A 13,788-nucleotide genomic window follows, 5' to 3' on the forward strand; every position below is an offset into this window, starting at 1 on the left:
TGCATTGGGTTAGACTTGCACATGATGACCTGGTTTGCAACCCAACCAGCCTTTATAATGGGGCATGTGTGTTTGGTGGGGTGGTAAGAAAATGATTTCTTATTTGGGAGGCCATGTGTTATAGCTTGAACGAATTTTTCTGTAATCGATTATATTATTAAGAGAAAAAAAATCAGTAACACATCTTATAGTTAGGCTGAATTATTATTTTCTTTGGCCTGATAAATTAGGCTGAAAATGCAACCTTCTTTCCATTTGGTCCGCAAATTAGGCTGAATTTCAAGTTAGGCTTATTAAATTTTGGATCCATCCTATGCAATTTTCTTCTGATAACCATTTTGATCCATCACATGTGAGGGTCCTTTTAGCCTCTCGTTGTCCATAAAGTCCCCACTTTTGGCTGAATGCTACAAAGAGCAACAGAATCTCAAAACGCATCACCGTTTGGGCTTTGGATCTACGGCCTCTCCCTATCCGAGCACAAAGGCAAAATCTTTCATCTTTTTTCTCATCTCTGCATAACAAAGCATCTGCATTATTGTCATTTCACTTCAAATCCTAATTTGCCGCAGAGAAGGGTAAGAGAGCCTCAGACCCAGACACCCGGTTGGTCTATTATTCTGTAATATTTACAGGGTCCAAATCCCAAAGCCACCACCCACCCCCTACACCTCATTTTTACCTTCATGCCATGCAATCATGTGAAAAAACCTACCGGCTATAATCAGTTAATCACAGGGTCCTTGCCTAGTTGCCCATCACAGTCAATCAGACTTACCCACGTTGCACCAAAGTGTCAAACCTCTTACATCTTCCGTACAACTCAGAGGGTTGTCTCCCTCATATTAGATCAAACAAAGAGTCTGTCTTTCAGTGATGATGGGTAGGCTGGCAGTGCCATTTTGAATTGTTAGGCACCTTCATCGACCTGAACCCATCTGCTAGTCCATTACCGGCTTGGCCGGTCAATTAGTGGCCCCCACCACCGCCTCATGGTACCCAACAAAGATTCTAACAACAATACACTTTGCATCAGCACTGAGTTCTGTTCCCTCTGTTCTTGTTTCAGATTATTATATAACTCAAAAGGCTTCAACTTTGGAGACTCTTTGAGAGGTTAGTCCTGTTCTGTTCTTGAATTGTGGGTGGAATTCAATTCCATTTGGTAATGCATGCATTGGTTTTTGTGGATTTGGGTTCGCAGAGAATTCAGACATGATTGGATCTCAGATCACTTTTCTTCAGTAGTTGTTGGATTTGTCATCTGGGACTATATTTAGATACCCAATTGCTGGAATTGAGCATTATATCTGTTTGGCTTTTCAGAAATCAGAAACCCAACTTTCATTTTGTCTTGTAAAAACTTCAGAGATTTAACATAGTTTTTATTGGTTTGCGGTATAGCTTTTATGTTGGAATCAAATGTATTGGTTATGATGTATAAATCATTGTAATTGGGAGATAAAAAGGTGGACTTTTCCTGTTTTATACAACAAACTCAGTTTGAATAGACAAGGAGAGAAACTATTTCTTATCCTCTTGATTGTGAATTACCATTCAATAGATTAACCCGTGTGAATACTTCTATCAGTTTACATTAACGTTTACATTTCTTTACTTGTGCCGTTGGATCTCCTTGTATGTTTCATAAGAATCGAGTAGTTGAACTAAAAGCAGCCGATATGTTGTTAATGATCACCTAGGAGAGGTGGAAATAGATGATTACTGTTTTTTGCTACTCATGTATGGTTCATTTATGGTGGTTGATTTGCAGGTGTTCAACACTGAACTAGCCATTTGGGTGAGTTACCAACTTACCATCCACTTCTAAAATCTACTGAAATGTCATCGCTGAATGGGGATGTGTCTCAGAATGGAAATACAAGAAATATGGATTCCCTATTTACTGTGGCAGAAATTGAGGAGGTTGATTTCTCAAAGCTATTGGACAGACCTAAACCTCTGAATATTGAGAGACAACGATCATTTGATGAGAGGTCACTCAGTGAATTATCTGTGGGGTTTTCTCCACGCCTCTCAGCTCGACATCCGGAGAACTCTCTTAGGAACTATGACCCACATGAATATTTATTTTCCCCCTGTAGTAGAAGGTCAGTCATTAGTTGTACTCCTAGATCACAGGTTGGCTTTGAGCCACATCCGATGGTTGCTGAAGCTTGGGAGAATTTGAGGCGTTCATTGGTTTTTTTCCGCGGTCAGCCGGTTGGGACAATTGCTGCAACGGATACATCTGATGAAAAACTCAACTATGATCAGGTAGAGTCTTTGTTGGTCCGATCAGTGGTATCTTTCTAATCAGTAGCTCCCTTCATTCATTTTATTCTTAAGGCTTGAAACACTTGAGTCCTAATGTTTCAAAGAGTCTTTATTGGTCCTATCAGTGGTATCTTTCTAATCAGTAGCTCCCTTCTTAAGGCTTGGAACACTGAGTCTTAATGTTTCAAAGTCTTGTGTCGTAATCTTAATGCTTAAAACTTGACTGTTGCATATTTTTCATTTTTTATTGTTCAATCTTGTGGTTATACTATTATGAAAGGGGTATGTTCAGATGGTTGCAAAAGATGGTTACCTTTGCAACCCCCACGAGGATGAAACCATAATGTTTCATGATGCATCCAAGTTAGAGTGGCAATACATCATAGAAATAAATTGGAAAGGCTTGATTTTACCCTGCTTATCAGTCTTCCAGTTGTCTTGTGGGAAAACACTTCAGTTTGTGATGACCACCATGTTATATCCATACATTTTAGGAGCATGCATGTGGAAACTTGGGGAAGATTGTTTTTAGTGCAAATAAGCCTTTGGCACCCCTTGAGGAATGACTGGTAAAATTTATTCATCACTCACAGTATTCTGCCCCATGTTCCTAGATTTATAATTAACCTGCTGATTCGACGTTCTAACACTATTTTTCAAAATTCTGCCCTTGATATTTTGTTGTTGTTGAAGAAAAGTAAGTGTGTGTGTGTGTGTGTAACTTATCCACTTACCTTTGTGCTTTCTTAACTAAGATTTACCAACTCTAGACAGATTCAGTTCCATGAAGTTGGCAAGCACTGATTTTCTACTTGTTTTTTCGTCTTATGAACCTCTGAAGGTGTTTGTGAGAGACTTTGTCCCCAGTGCATTGGCTTTTCTGATGAATGGTGAACCTGAAATTGTTAAAAACTTTATCTTGAAGACTCTCCGTCTGCAGTCATGGGAGAAAAAGATTGATAGATTCCAGCTAGGAGAAGGAGTAATGCCAGCTAGTTTCAAAGTACTCCATGATCCAGTCAGGAACACTGAGACTTTAATGGCAGATTTTGGTGAGAGTGCTATAGGAAGAGTTGCTCCGGTTGATTCTGGATTTTGGTGGATCATATTGCTTCGCGCATACACAAAATCTACTGGAGACACATCATTGGCTGAACGGCCTGAATGCCAGAAGGGTATGCGGCTTATTCTAAGTTTATGTCTTTCGGAAGGGTTTGACACATTTCCAACCCTTCTTTGTGCTGACGGATGCTGCATGATTGATCGTAGAATGGTAAGTTCCGTAATAATGTTGTCCTATACTTTAGCATCTAATAAATGGTATTAAGCATGCTGTGGATGGATGATGTCATGAGTGGTGACAGTCTTTCGAATATGAGAATGTGCAGAATTTGTTAGTTTTGAGCTTGTAACCTTTACCATTCTAACCCCCGGATATTCCTGCCTGAATGATTGTAAATGACCGTTTGAATTAAGAAAGTACATTTGGAGTACAATTTCTTGTAATATGAGGCATAGTGGGGTTGCTCTTGTTGGAGATCTTCTTGATCTTGATCGGTCAATACTACAAGTTCTGAATTTATGTAATTATTCATTTGGTCATGTGCTGCCTATCTTTCAATTCTTATACTGACTTCTGCATTGATTATTTGTTTCTAGGGTGTTTATGGATATCCCATTGAAATTCAGGCTCTTTTCTTCATGGCTTTAAGATGTGCTTTGCTTTTACTTAACAAAGATGATGAGGGGAAGGAGTTCATTGAGCGAATAGTAAAACGCCTTCATGCCTTGAGCTATCACATGAGAAGTTACTTTTGGCTTGACTTTAAGCAGTTAAATGATATATATCGATATAAAACTGAAGAATACTCACATACAGCCGTCAACAAGTTCAATGTGATACCAGATTCTCTTCCGGACTGGGTCTTTGATTTTATGCCAACACACGGTGGTTACTTTATTGGGAATGTGAGTCCTGCAAGAATGGATTTCCGCTGGTTTTGCTTGGGTAATTGTATAGCGATTCTTTCATCCTTGGCAACCCCTGAACAATCCATGGCAATCATGGATCTCATAGAGTCACGATGGGAGGAGTTGGCAGGAGAAATGCCATTAAAGGTTTGTTATCCAGCCATAGACAGTCATGAATGGAGGATTGAAACAGGAAGTGACCCAAAAAATACTAGATGGAGCTACCACAATGGAGGTTCTTGGCCAGGTATGTTGTCACTCTATAGTTCCCTCTGCACAAAATTATACCGTAACATCTGATGGTTTTTATGGAACCTGGAAATTAGGTCCATCAGCCAAGAGGGGAGGATGGGAGATGTTATTATTATATTTTAATTTTAAATTGAATGAGTGAAGGTAAACTCGGGTTTATAAATTACCAGTAACTAGGGGACCTAGAGAGAAATGTTTAGGTTCCAATAGAGCCATCACAATATTTTTTTTTAATCTCATAGTTTAATGATTTTAATAGATTTGATTCTCAGAAAAAAAAAAGAAAAAAGAAAGAAAGAAAGATTTCATTCAACTTCTTGGTCAACTGTCCCTATTGTTTGGTAATATGGTAGTGTAGTTTCTTTTTACCAATGATTTACTGTTTGAAACATTATGAAGACAACGTCAATGTTATCTTAGCCAGTGATCTGAAGTCTGAAATAATTTGAAATGGAATAGCAAGAATATAGGAGTTTTCTAGGACAGAGTAACAGATGCAAATGAGTTGAAGATTCCATAACTATTGCACTCCCTATATTCAAGTGGAAAAGTTAACATCTTTCTCAACATAAGCAATAGGGTTCATGAATTAAAGTGGAATCTTTTGTCTTGGCCTAAAACTTGATTACTCCATATTACATACCTGCTTAGATTTCTCATCAGGATACTTGGATAATGCGGCATGATGAGACACCTACTACCCTTTACTTTCTGCTGAGTACATGTTGTCATTGTGGTGTACAGTTCTGCTATGGCTTCTCACTGCTGCATGCATCAAGACTGGACGGCCCCAGATTGCAAGACGAGCTATTGAACTTGCCGAGAGCAGGTTGCAGAAAGACAACTGGCCCGAATACTATGATGGAAAATGTGGTCGTTATGTTGGGAAGCAGGCTCGCAAATTCCAGACTTGGTCCATTGCGGGTTACTTGGTGGCCAAGATGATGTTGGAAGACCCATCCCATTTGGGAATGATAGCGCTCGAGGAAGACAAACAGATGAAGCCTGCAATGAGGAGATCAAATTCATGGACTTGCTAATTTCTATTAATTTCTATTGATCAACCTACGACCACTCTGCACTAAAGGGTTGGTTTCAGGTGTGGGGAACCAATGACTATGAACTACTAGCTTCTTGCAATTAAATAAAACAACTGTTTGTTTGTAATATCATATTTTCATAGTACTGAACTTTTTACCCTTCTTCTTTCTCTATCTGTGTTGTTTCTGATGGATAAACGTATGATGTCATATTAGCCAAATTGGTAGCTTTTTAGGCCAAAAGGTAGTGTTGTTAATTCGGAGGGAGAGAAACATCGCTTGCTTAACCTTCTGGCTTCTGAGGTGTCATATTGTGGCATGGCTAAAAGCTGTGACAAAGTAACACTTTCTGGAAATTAACCTTTGCAGAAAGTGCTAATACCGGTAAGTAGTTCCTGTTTCTTCTGACTCTAAAAAGTTAGAAGAGCTTGAGGAAGGGCAAGAGTCAAAACTCTCATCACACTACATATCCAAATTATCAACAATAAAGAAGGTAGCTCTGTTTTAAGTAAATACCTATCAACTACAAAGACTAAGAAGGTAGCTCTGTTTTAAGTAATACCTATCAAGAGTCAAGACCAAAGACCAAGAAGGTAGCTCTGTTTTAAGTAATTAAGAAGGTAGCTTTGTTTTAAGTCATACCATTCTATATAAATACTGAGAGTCATTTATGTAGATGTTGATGTGTTATTCATAAGAATTGAATAATTGATAATTGAAGGGTTTAGATATATATTTTTTGAACCACAATGCTAGTGAGATTTTAACTCATATTATCTAGAGGGATGGTTACTCGCTAGCAGATAAGAAGATAGTCTCATATAACCAGATCTAGAATGACACATACATCAATCTCTTAAATAAAAAAGATTATATCACGCATTAGGCTACAATTGACGCTCACAGTACTAAAAGCAAGCTGACAAACTAGAAAAATATTCCGCACCTTTAAGAAAAAATCGGCTAATACTTCACTTTGTCTATCATGCAAATGATACAATTGTGGTATAAACAAAATGTCAGTGTCAGAGTTTCTTATTTTGGTCAAGGGTTAAGATTAAAGATTTACTAATTTATTTTGGTTGGACATGTGAAGACGTACGCAACCCACCTCTACTTTAGCAACTGGTCTAAAATTGTTAATCACCTTAATTAGAAAGAAAACGACATGCAGCGTGCCCCGAACGACATCCAAAAGTCCGAGTTTCATACGTCGTTCGGGTCTCCGGGTTCGATTTATATTGAACAAAGCTTTTCATAAAGAGAGGTTCCCTTCTTCATAAATTTTTTCCCTCACTTTCTTCGCCGAATCCACACTTTTCCGGCGAAACCAGAAACCCGAAAACCATAAAATTCCGACGAATTTCAACCCCATGAGGGCCCCGAAGACGCCGATCAACACCGTATCGACATGGGTCCGGCGCCAACCGCCGAAAGTGAAGGGCTTTCTGGCCGTGGTGACCGGCATGGCGACTCTGGTTCTGCTCCGATTCGTCGTTCACGATCACGATAACCTCTTCGTCGCAGCTGAGGCTGTGCACTCCGGCGGAATCTCCGTCCTCATCTATAAGCTCATGAAGGAGAAGACTTGCGCCGGTAAAAGTTTTCAGCTTTTTAGGGTTTCGTTTGATTGGGATTGATTGGTTTTTGGGGGAAATTGGGGTCGGAAATGATTGGGGGTTTTCTGGAATTGGTGATCTAAATTGCATTGTAATGTATAGAACTCAATGTTTTGATAGGGAATTGGGATTCTTGTAATATTGGGAGGACTGGAATTTGATAGGTAGGAATTGTTTGGATTATGAGAAGTTAATTAAAGTTGGAGGGAAAAATCTGGGCTTTATTGGATTCATGTGATTTTTGTTATGGAAAAGTTTGTTTTTTTGCTTTGTTTTAGATCATGTTTCCTTTTTTGTCCCCACCCAATAAGGTTTAGGCTATGAAACTCATGAAAGTTTGATTGGGGAATGTTGGGAATTGTATGCAGGGCTATCACTCAAATCGCAGGAACTTACAGCTATGTTTTTAGCTGTGAGATTGTACTGCAGTGTGGTTATGGAATATGACATACACACCCTGCTTGATTTAGCTACTCTGGTGACCACCCTCTGGGTTATTTATATGATCCGCTTTAACTTGAAGTCTAGTTACATGGAGGACAAAGACAACTTTGCAATATACTATGTGGTGAGTTTCTCTTTATCACTTTTTTTCTTTCCCCCTGGAGTTTTTTTCATCAAAGAAATGTGTGTATGTCCATATAGATCTGTGTGTGTAGAGGCAAAATCAATTTCTCTGTGAGTTGAGAATGGAGTATTAATTATCTTTGTTTTGGTTTTCTCAATATTTATCGTCAAATAAGTGTTACAACTCTCAGCTTTATGAAGGACATGAATTGAGGTATAGAAATGAAAATATTGGTGTTCATGAGTGAATTAGATCACCCCTGTTTAGAGGTTATGACATTAAGGACATGCATTCTTTTCTTTAGTTCTTTGTACTTACATCTTGTATTAAAGATTAATCTTGGATAATAATTATCGGTTTTTAGCCTGGAGGTATGTGATCTTGTAAGTGTGTATTCTTATCTGTACCAAAGAAACTTTGTAAATATTGGGTACATATTAATTAAGGCAAATTGGTTGACTTTCTCTTTCACTGATGATGCATTCTCAATTATCTTTTTCACCTCTGTTGCTTTCGTTCTAATACTAACATGTTCACCCTTTGATTTGGATACAGGTTGCACCATGTGCTCTACTAGCTTTATTTATACATCCGTCAACTTCTCATCATTTATTGAACAGGATTTCCTGGGCCTTTTGTGTATATCTAGAAGCTGTTTCAGTACTGCCCCAGTTGAGGGTCATGCAGAATACAAAGGTCTAACATCATATAGTGGAAAATCTGTGTATTTATGAGTTTACCAGAAAAGGGCATGCAACTAATTCCTCTATGATTCCGCGGTTTTCTACTTTCAGATTGTTGAGCCATTCACAGCTCATTACGTGTTTGCACTTGGTGTTGCAAGGTTCCTGAGCTGTGCCCATTGGGTTCTCCAGGTTTGATCTTCTGTGATTGATTACATATGTTTTCTTTGAATTAGGTTCGTTTTGACATTTTGGAAAATTGTTGGTGTTGCATGAAGATCAATGTTATTCCTAGACTTGTTTGTAGATGCGCCTAAAATTAATTTTCAGTGTAGGCACTTGTTGAGATGACTTTATTGTCATATTCGAAAGTGGCATCTTAATGTCTTATTGATTATTTGGACTGAAAGCATCTTAATGATAAAGGAACAATTTATACTAATTTATTCTTATCTTTTGTTATAATGATGAAATGAGAATCCTTGTGCCTGAAGTTGCTTTACAAGAATGTGGTCGATCAAATTTTGGAAAAATTATGTTGCTGTTATTAGTTAAAGGGTATTATGACTATTATCTTATCTCATTCCGACGCTAATAAAATCTATTCAATTGCTCAACAGGTATTAGATACTCGCGGACATTTGCTGGTGGCCTTGGGGTATGGTTTGTGGCCTTCTATGGTTCTTATTTCGGAAATTGTCCAAACTTTCATATTAGCAGACTTCTGTTACTACTATGTCAAAAGGTTGGCCTTTGAATCCCTGGTGTTTTTTTGCCAAGTTCGTTTGCATTCCAATTATCTCCTCTCAATTGTATAATGTCATCCAAAATTTACTTATTGGGATTGTTTTCTGTTTTCCAGTGTTTTCGGAGGGCAGCTTGTTCTTCGTCTCCCTTCTGGAGTTGTATGATTTCAATCTGCTTCTGCTGTGGTCTACGAGCACAATGCGGTCAACACTTAACTTAGCTAGCATGTTGTTCATCCTTTTTTAAGTTCCCCGTTTTGCTCTCCACAAGTTTCTAGTTCTCTCTTTCTATGAAAAAAAATTCATGACTGGAGAACTGGAGATGAAGTGGATTGCTTGTAAAGTTGGGGATGGATGGAGTGAACTAAATTTCGTATTTATAATTTAGACATGATTTGGTTCCTCTTTTTCAATGGGTATTAACATTTTGTTAAAGCTTTACCATAAACTCAAATCTACAGCTGATGATGTGCTGACGCATATAATTTACAGTTGATGCTGAATCAGGTCTGTAGATATACACATAATATGGAGATGACATTGCTCGGTCATATAAATTCAAAAGTCCACAACACAGATTGTCTGCCATGTGCCCACAATCTCAGTGGATTCCCATGGCTTTTTGGAGTTACTGATAACCTAACCATTTCATCTTTTGGTAGAGATGACCTAAGCCACTTTTTGTTGGTGTGGATACCTTAAGCCACTTCAAGACTTCCTAGCAAATACAAATCCACCAACTACCTTTTTGTGATTTGTTGCCAAGTGCCTACACCACTACTCTTTGATGATAAACAGTAGGGATCTGATCTAGCACCTTTCACTTGAATGTTTGAAATATCTGGTTTTCTAACTAAAGTAGATTTACTTGAACACGAGCCGCAGGTTGCGACTTCAAACCTGGTTGGGACCGGTTTGCTGAAATCATTTTCTTAACCGGCCTTAAGACTTGAGATATAATTATCATATGAATGTACAGTAAATAAACTTGCCATGATTCTTCTTAAGAACTTTGGTTTTAGATTAATCAGTTGAGTTTGTGGAAAGACGATCACAGAAATACACCCAAAAGAGAAGTATATAAACACCTCATTTGTGCCAACATGAATCCGATTGGTCGTGTTCTTAATGATAGCAGAAATAAAAGTTTCAGTGCATTGGTCTCCATACTTCAGATAGTTAGGTTCCTTGCTAGGATGCCCTCAAAAGTTATACCAGGTCCAAAAGCCAGAATTAAACCCCATTCACCATCTGCTTGCTCTTTCTTCTTGATCTTTTTGCTCTCTTCTATCATGTACTCAAGCACATACACAATGGTGTTGCTGCTAGCATTCCCATAATCCATCAGAGCTCTTCTGCTAGCATTCAGCTTTTCCGGAAACAAATCCAGACGCTTTTCCATCCGATTCAAGATTGCAGGACCCCCTGGATGAACAGCCCAGAACATCTTATTGTACTCCTTGTTATCGAACCCAACTACATCCATTAATCTTCCACAGAACCCCTCCACATTATCTTCGATTATCTGAGGAAGCTCTCTAGCTAGCTTGAAACTAATCCCTTCTTCTGTGAGCCTTCCATCTATGGTTTTCTCCGTGCCAGGCAAGAATTCCTGAAGCGCTGTGTGAAGCTCAAATAGAGGCTTTTCGGAGACTAGCTTGGGGTCTGAGCCAATGATCATAGCTCCAGCCCCATCACCAAAGAGTGCTACACCAACAAGATCATATGGTCTATGTGCACTTGGTGGTTTGTAGCCGATAATAGTAGTTTCAGAAGTAGCAAGCAGAACTCTGCTCCCTGGATTGTTCTCGGCAATGTCTTTTGCTACACGAAGACCTGCCACGCCACCAGAGCAACCCGAGAAGTAAAGCATGACTCTTTTAGTCCGAGGGGAGAGTTCAAGTCCTCTTGCTAGGTAAAGGTCTCCACCAGGTAGTCTAGCTTCACTGGATGAGACATAGACTAAGTGCGTTATGTCCGAAGCAGGCCTTCCCCAGTTCTTGATGCAAGCATGTGAAGCTTCAATGGCCATCTGTGTTACAGCATCATTGCAAATGTCTAGTCTTTGCTTCACGGTGGGAATTCCTTCAATTGCAAGCTCTGGATATCTCTTTAGAATCTCGTCTGACATGACCACATACCGAGTTTTGACTGTGGTTGTCTTGCCTAAGAATTGACATAGATGAATGACTGAATTAGCGACAATTATTTCTGGTTTATGTTGGTAAAGAAGCCACTTAAAGCTATATAATGCTACATTTCCTTTTAAGATTGTTATTTTATCCCAAGATAATTAACATAGGACATCTGACATGTTATGTTGTCGGTTTCATGCACATATAGCTGGTGAGAGAAGGTAATGGACTTACAGAGTCGAGCCAGCTTCTCCTTGAGGTCTGGATCATCACAGTTGGTATCTTTGAAATATCCATCAACCAGAAAATCCTGCATGACAAGCTGGTGAGGAAAGGCCTTGCCAAGAGCCAAAATCGTAGCTTTTCCAGGGTTGGCCTTCATTGTAGAATCTCCATGTGCAATACCTTCACTCCCCATGTATATCTCAAAGAGAGGAGATGCTGATTTATTCAACTAGGATTTATAAGAGGCCTTATGACTTCTGAAACTTTGCTGCTCTTATATATACAGATCAACTGCATACTTATGACATTAGATTATGCTGAGAGGTAGCTAAGGTATGAACATTTTCATATTGGGTGAAACATATTGTGTGAAACTCTCTTGTACATAGAATAGTGGTTTAGTTGAGAAACAAGGTGATCATGTAGGCTATGTTTAAAGATGCAGGTAGTGGTTTGGTAATGGGGTTTGGATCAGTATTTGCTGCACTGATGATGGCGTTTAAATATAATATCATAAATCTAGATTTGAACCCATGGGCTTGGCACTGCCCTGTAATTGGGCCGTATGGCTAATTAAAGTTTCAAAATAACACTTACGAGTAATTTTCTAAGCTAAATTTAGGTTTAATCAGAAAAAAAAGTTTATTTTAGTTCAGAATCTTTTTGATTTATTATTAATGATCACTAATATTAAATAAAAAAGATTTTGAACTAAAATAAACTTTTTTTTGGATTATACCTAAATTTAGTTTAGAAAATCATGATTTATTTGCATTGTTCTTCTTTAGTTCTTAGGGTTTGCTAGGCAAACGCTTTTGTTTCTTGCATTTCAAATTTGGGTAGAGAATGAGCCACAATGGCTCTCCGATGTACTCACTGATGTATGCATCTAAGTTGCTTAATATGTGCAATTTCTTTCTCAAAAAATGTTCCTAGGATTTGCTGCAAGTGAGGGCCTGCACTTGTATAGCCATAAACAACCTTGTCTAGGATCATTTGTTAATTAGAAATAAAATTGTAATGCTAAGGTTGAAGGATGGAAATCTACCACGTGACATTGTCATGTGGTGACTGGGGCAAATAATATCACTCGAATTTAGTGTGGACCTTTCAGGGGGTGGAAAAAAAAAAACATTAAAAGACCAATCAGAAATAAGTATAAGTTATATAGACCAATAAAATCAACTCATAATGGTGCAAATTAAAAGTGAACAGATTCACTGTTTAAGGTATTTGATTCGTTTTGTTTTCCTTTTTGTTTTAACCAAATCTAAAGATCACATAATTTAATTTCCTGATTTCATCTTTAATGCCTTTGTTTTAACCTTTACAAAACAAATGCCATATCCCTCTATAAATATGCATGCTCGTTGTCCCATTACATACTGCATAGAGGAAAAAATATGGGGTTTAGCAAGCTTTTCTTTGGTGTATGCTGCTTAGCAGTAATAATTATATTTCATGTCTCTCAAGCTACAGAAATTAACAATCCCAACCAAGGCTTCATTGATGCTGTTGTCAATCCCATCCAAGGCTTCATTGAAGAACACAACAAAGCTCGAGCAGAGGTCGGTGTTGGTCCATTGACATGGAGCAACACAGTAGCACTGTACGCACAAAAGTATGCCGATTCAAAAATTGAGACCTGCGAATTGAAGCTTTCTGGAGGACCGTATGGCGAGGCCTTGGCTGAAGGTTTTGGTGAAATGACGGCTGCGCAAGCTGTGAAGTTTTGGGTGACGTCAGAGAAGCCTAACTATGACTATGCCTCTAACAAATGTGTTAATGGTGAATGTTTGATTTATACACAAGTGGTTTGGCGCGATACTTTTCATCTTGGTTGTGCTAGGGTCAAGTGTAAAAATGGGCGGGTGTTTGTAATTTGTAACTATGATCCTCCTGGTAATATAGAAGGAGAGCGTCCCTATTAAAAATTTTTATATATTTATTGCCGAACATGCATCTAATTAATTATAATAAAATATGATTTTCTTTTTAATTATATCAACAACTAGTATTTTGTGAGTCGAAATATATGCTACTAGATCAAATGGTACTGGGCTATAAGATACGAATATAATGTTTTACTTTTTTCTTTGATATAGTGTTTGGAGTTATGATTCCTTATGATCAATAGTGTTAAATACAATAGCAAATTAAATGAGAAAATGAAGCTAAAACACGACAAGCAGATTCCAAAGTAGTTTTCTTCCTTTTTCTTGTGAGTGATCACTTGCGTCTTTGAGGAACAAATATTTTTCTTCATGTACAA

General features: G+C 38.2%; 4 protein-coding genes across 5 annotated transcripts; 3 read left to right on the top strand and 1 right to left on the bottom strand.

Moving 5' to 3' along the window:
* The first annotated feature begins 420 nt into the window (after positions 1-420).
* On the top strand, positions 421-5,714 carry LOC133736802 (probable alkaline/neutral invertase B). Of its 2 annotated transcripts, XM_062164401.1 has the most exons (6): positions 421-995; positions 1,070-1,116; positions 1,775-2,277; positions 3,119-3,550; positions 3,937-4,495; positions 5,245-5,714. In XM_062164401.1, exons 3-6 carry the CDS (start codon positions 1,843-1,845, stop codon positions 5,538-5,540), a joined length of 1,722 nt encoding a protein of 573 aa, XP_062020385.1. In that variant the 5' UTR covers positions 421-995; positions 1,070-1,116; positions 1,775-1,842; the 3' UTR covers positions 5,541-5,714. The 2 variants fall into 2 exon arrangements, with proteins under 2 accessions (XP_062020385.1, XP_062020384.1); XM_062164400.1 differs by having other exon boundaries at positions 421-1,116.
* A 1,081-nt stretch (positions 5,715-6,795) lies between these two features.
* Positions 6,796-9,466, top strand: LOC133740395 (uncharacterized). Its single transcript, XM_062168342.1, has 6 exons — positions 6,796-7,136; positions 7,528-7,727; positions 8,283-8,423; positions 8,522-8,602; positions 9,031-9,155; positions 9,273-9,466. The coding sequence occupies exons 1-6, from the start codon at positions 6,914-6,916 to the stop codon at positions 9,319-9,321; spliced, it is 819 nt and encodes a 272-aa protein (XP_062024326.1). The 5' UTR covers positions 6,796-6,913; the 3' UTR covers positions 9,322-9,466.
* A 700-nt stretch (positions 9,467-10,166) lies between these two features.
* On the bottom strand, positions 10,167-11,709 carry LOC133741482 (type III polyketide synthase B). Its single transcript, XM_062169379.1, has 2 exons — positions 11,469-11,709; positions 10,167-11,322 (listed from the first exon to the last, which is right to left on the bottom strand). The coding sequence occupies exons 1-2, from the start codon at positions 11,707-11,709 to the stop codon at positions 10,328-10,330; spliced, it is 1,236 nt and encodes a 411-aa protein (XP_062025363.1). The 3' UTR covers positions 10,167-10,327.
* Positions 11,710-12,919: 1,210 nt separating this feature from the next.
* LOC133736105 (basic form of pathogenesis-related protein 1-like) lies at positions 12,920-13,447 on the top strand. Its single transcript, XM_062163538.1, has one exon. It carries the CDS (start codon positions 12,920-12,922, stop codon positions 13,445-13,447), a length of 528 nt encoding a protein of 175 aa, XP_062019522.1.
* Positions 13,448-13,788: the final 341 nt, after the last annotated feature.

Source organism: Rosa rugosa, chromosome 3 (assembly GCF_958449725.1).
Source record: "Rosa rugosa chromosome 3, drRosRugo1.1, whole genome shotgun sequence".
NCBI classification, from domain to species: Eukaryota; Viridiplantae; Streptophyta; class Magnoliopsida; order Rosales; family Rosaceae; genus Rosa; species Rosa rugosa.

Bases quoted from the DNA above. Each gene is read 5' to 3' on its own strand.
- LOC133736802 (XM_062164400.1), top strand. From the start codon at position 1,843: ATGTCATCGCTGAATGGGGATGTGTCTCAGAATGGAAATACAAGAAAT. The intron at 2,278-3,118 runs GTAGAGTCTTTG...GAACCTCTGAAG, and splicing joins AAAAACTCAACTATGATCAG to GTGTTTGTGAGAGACTTTGT. The intron at 4,496-5,244 runs GTATGTTGTCAC...TGTGGTGTACAG, and splicing joins CAATGGAGGTTCTTGGCCAG to TTCTGCTATGGCTTCTCACT.
- LOC133740395 (XM_062168342.1), top strand. From the start codon at position 6,914: ATGAGGGCCCCGAAGACGCCGATCAACACCGTATCGACATGGGTCCGG. The intron at 8,424-8,521 runs GTCTAACATCAT...TTCTACTTTCAG, and splicing joins GGGTCATGCAGAATACAAAG to ATTGTTGAGCCATTCACAGC. The intron at 9,156-9,272 runs GTTGGCCTTTGA...TCTGTTTTCCAG, and splicing joins TGTTACTACTATGTCAAAAG to TGTTTTCGGAGGGCAGCTTG.
- LOC133736105 (XM_062163538.1), top strand. From the start codon at position 12,920: ATGGGGTTTAGCAAGCTTTTCTTTGGTGTATGCTGCTTAGCAGTAATA.
- LOC133741482 (XM_062169379.1), bottom strand. From the start codon at position 11,709: ATGGGGAGTGAAGGTATTGCACATGGAGATTCTACAATGAAGGCCAAC. The intron at 11,323-11,468 runs GTCAGATGTCCT...GTCAATTCTTAG, and splicing joins TGAAACCGACAACATAACAT to GCAAGACAACCACAGTCAAA.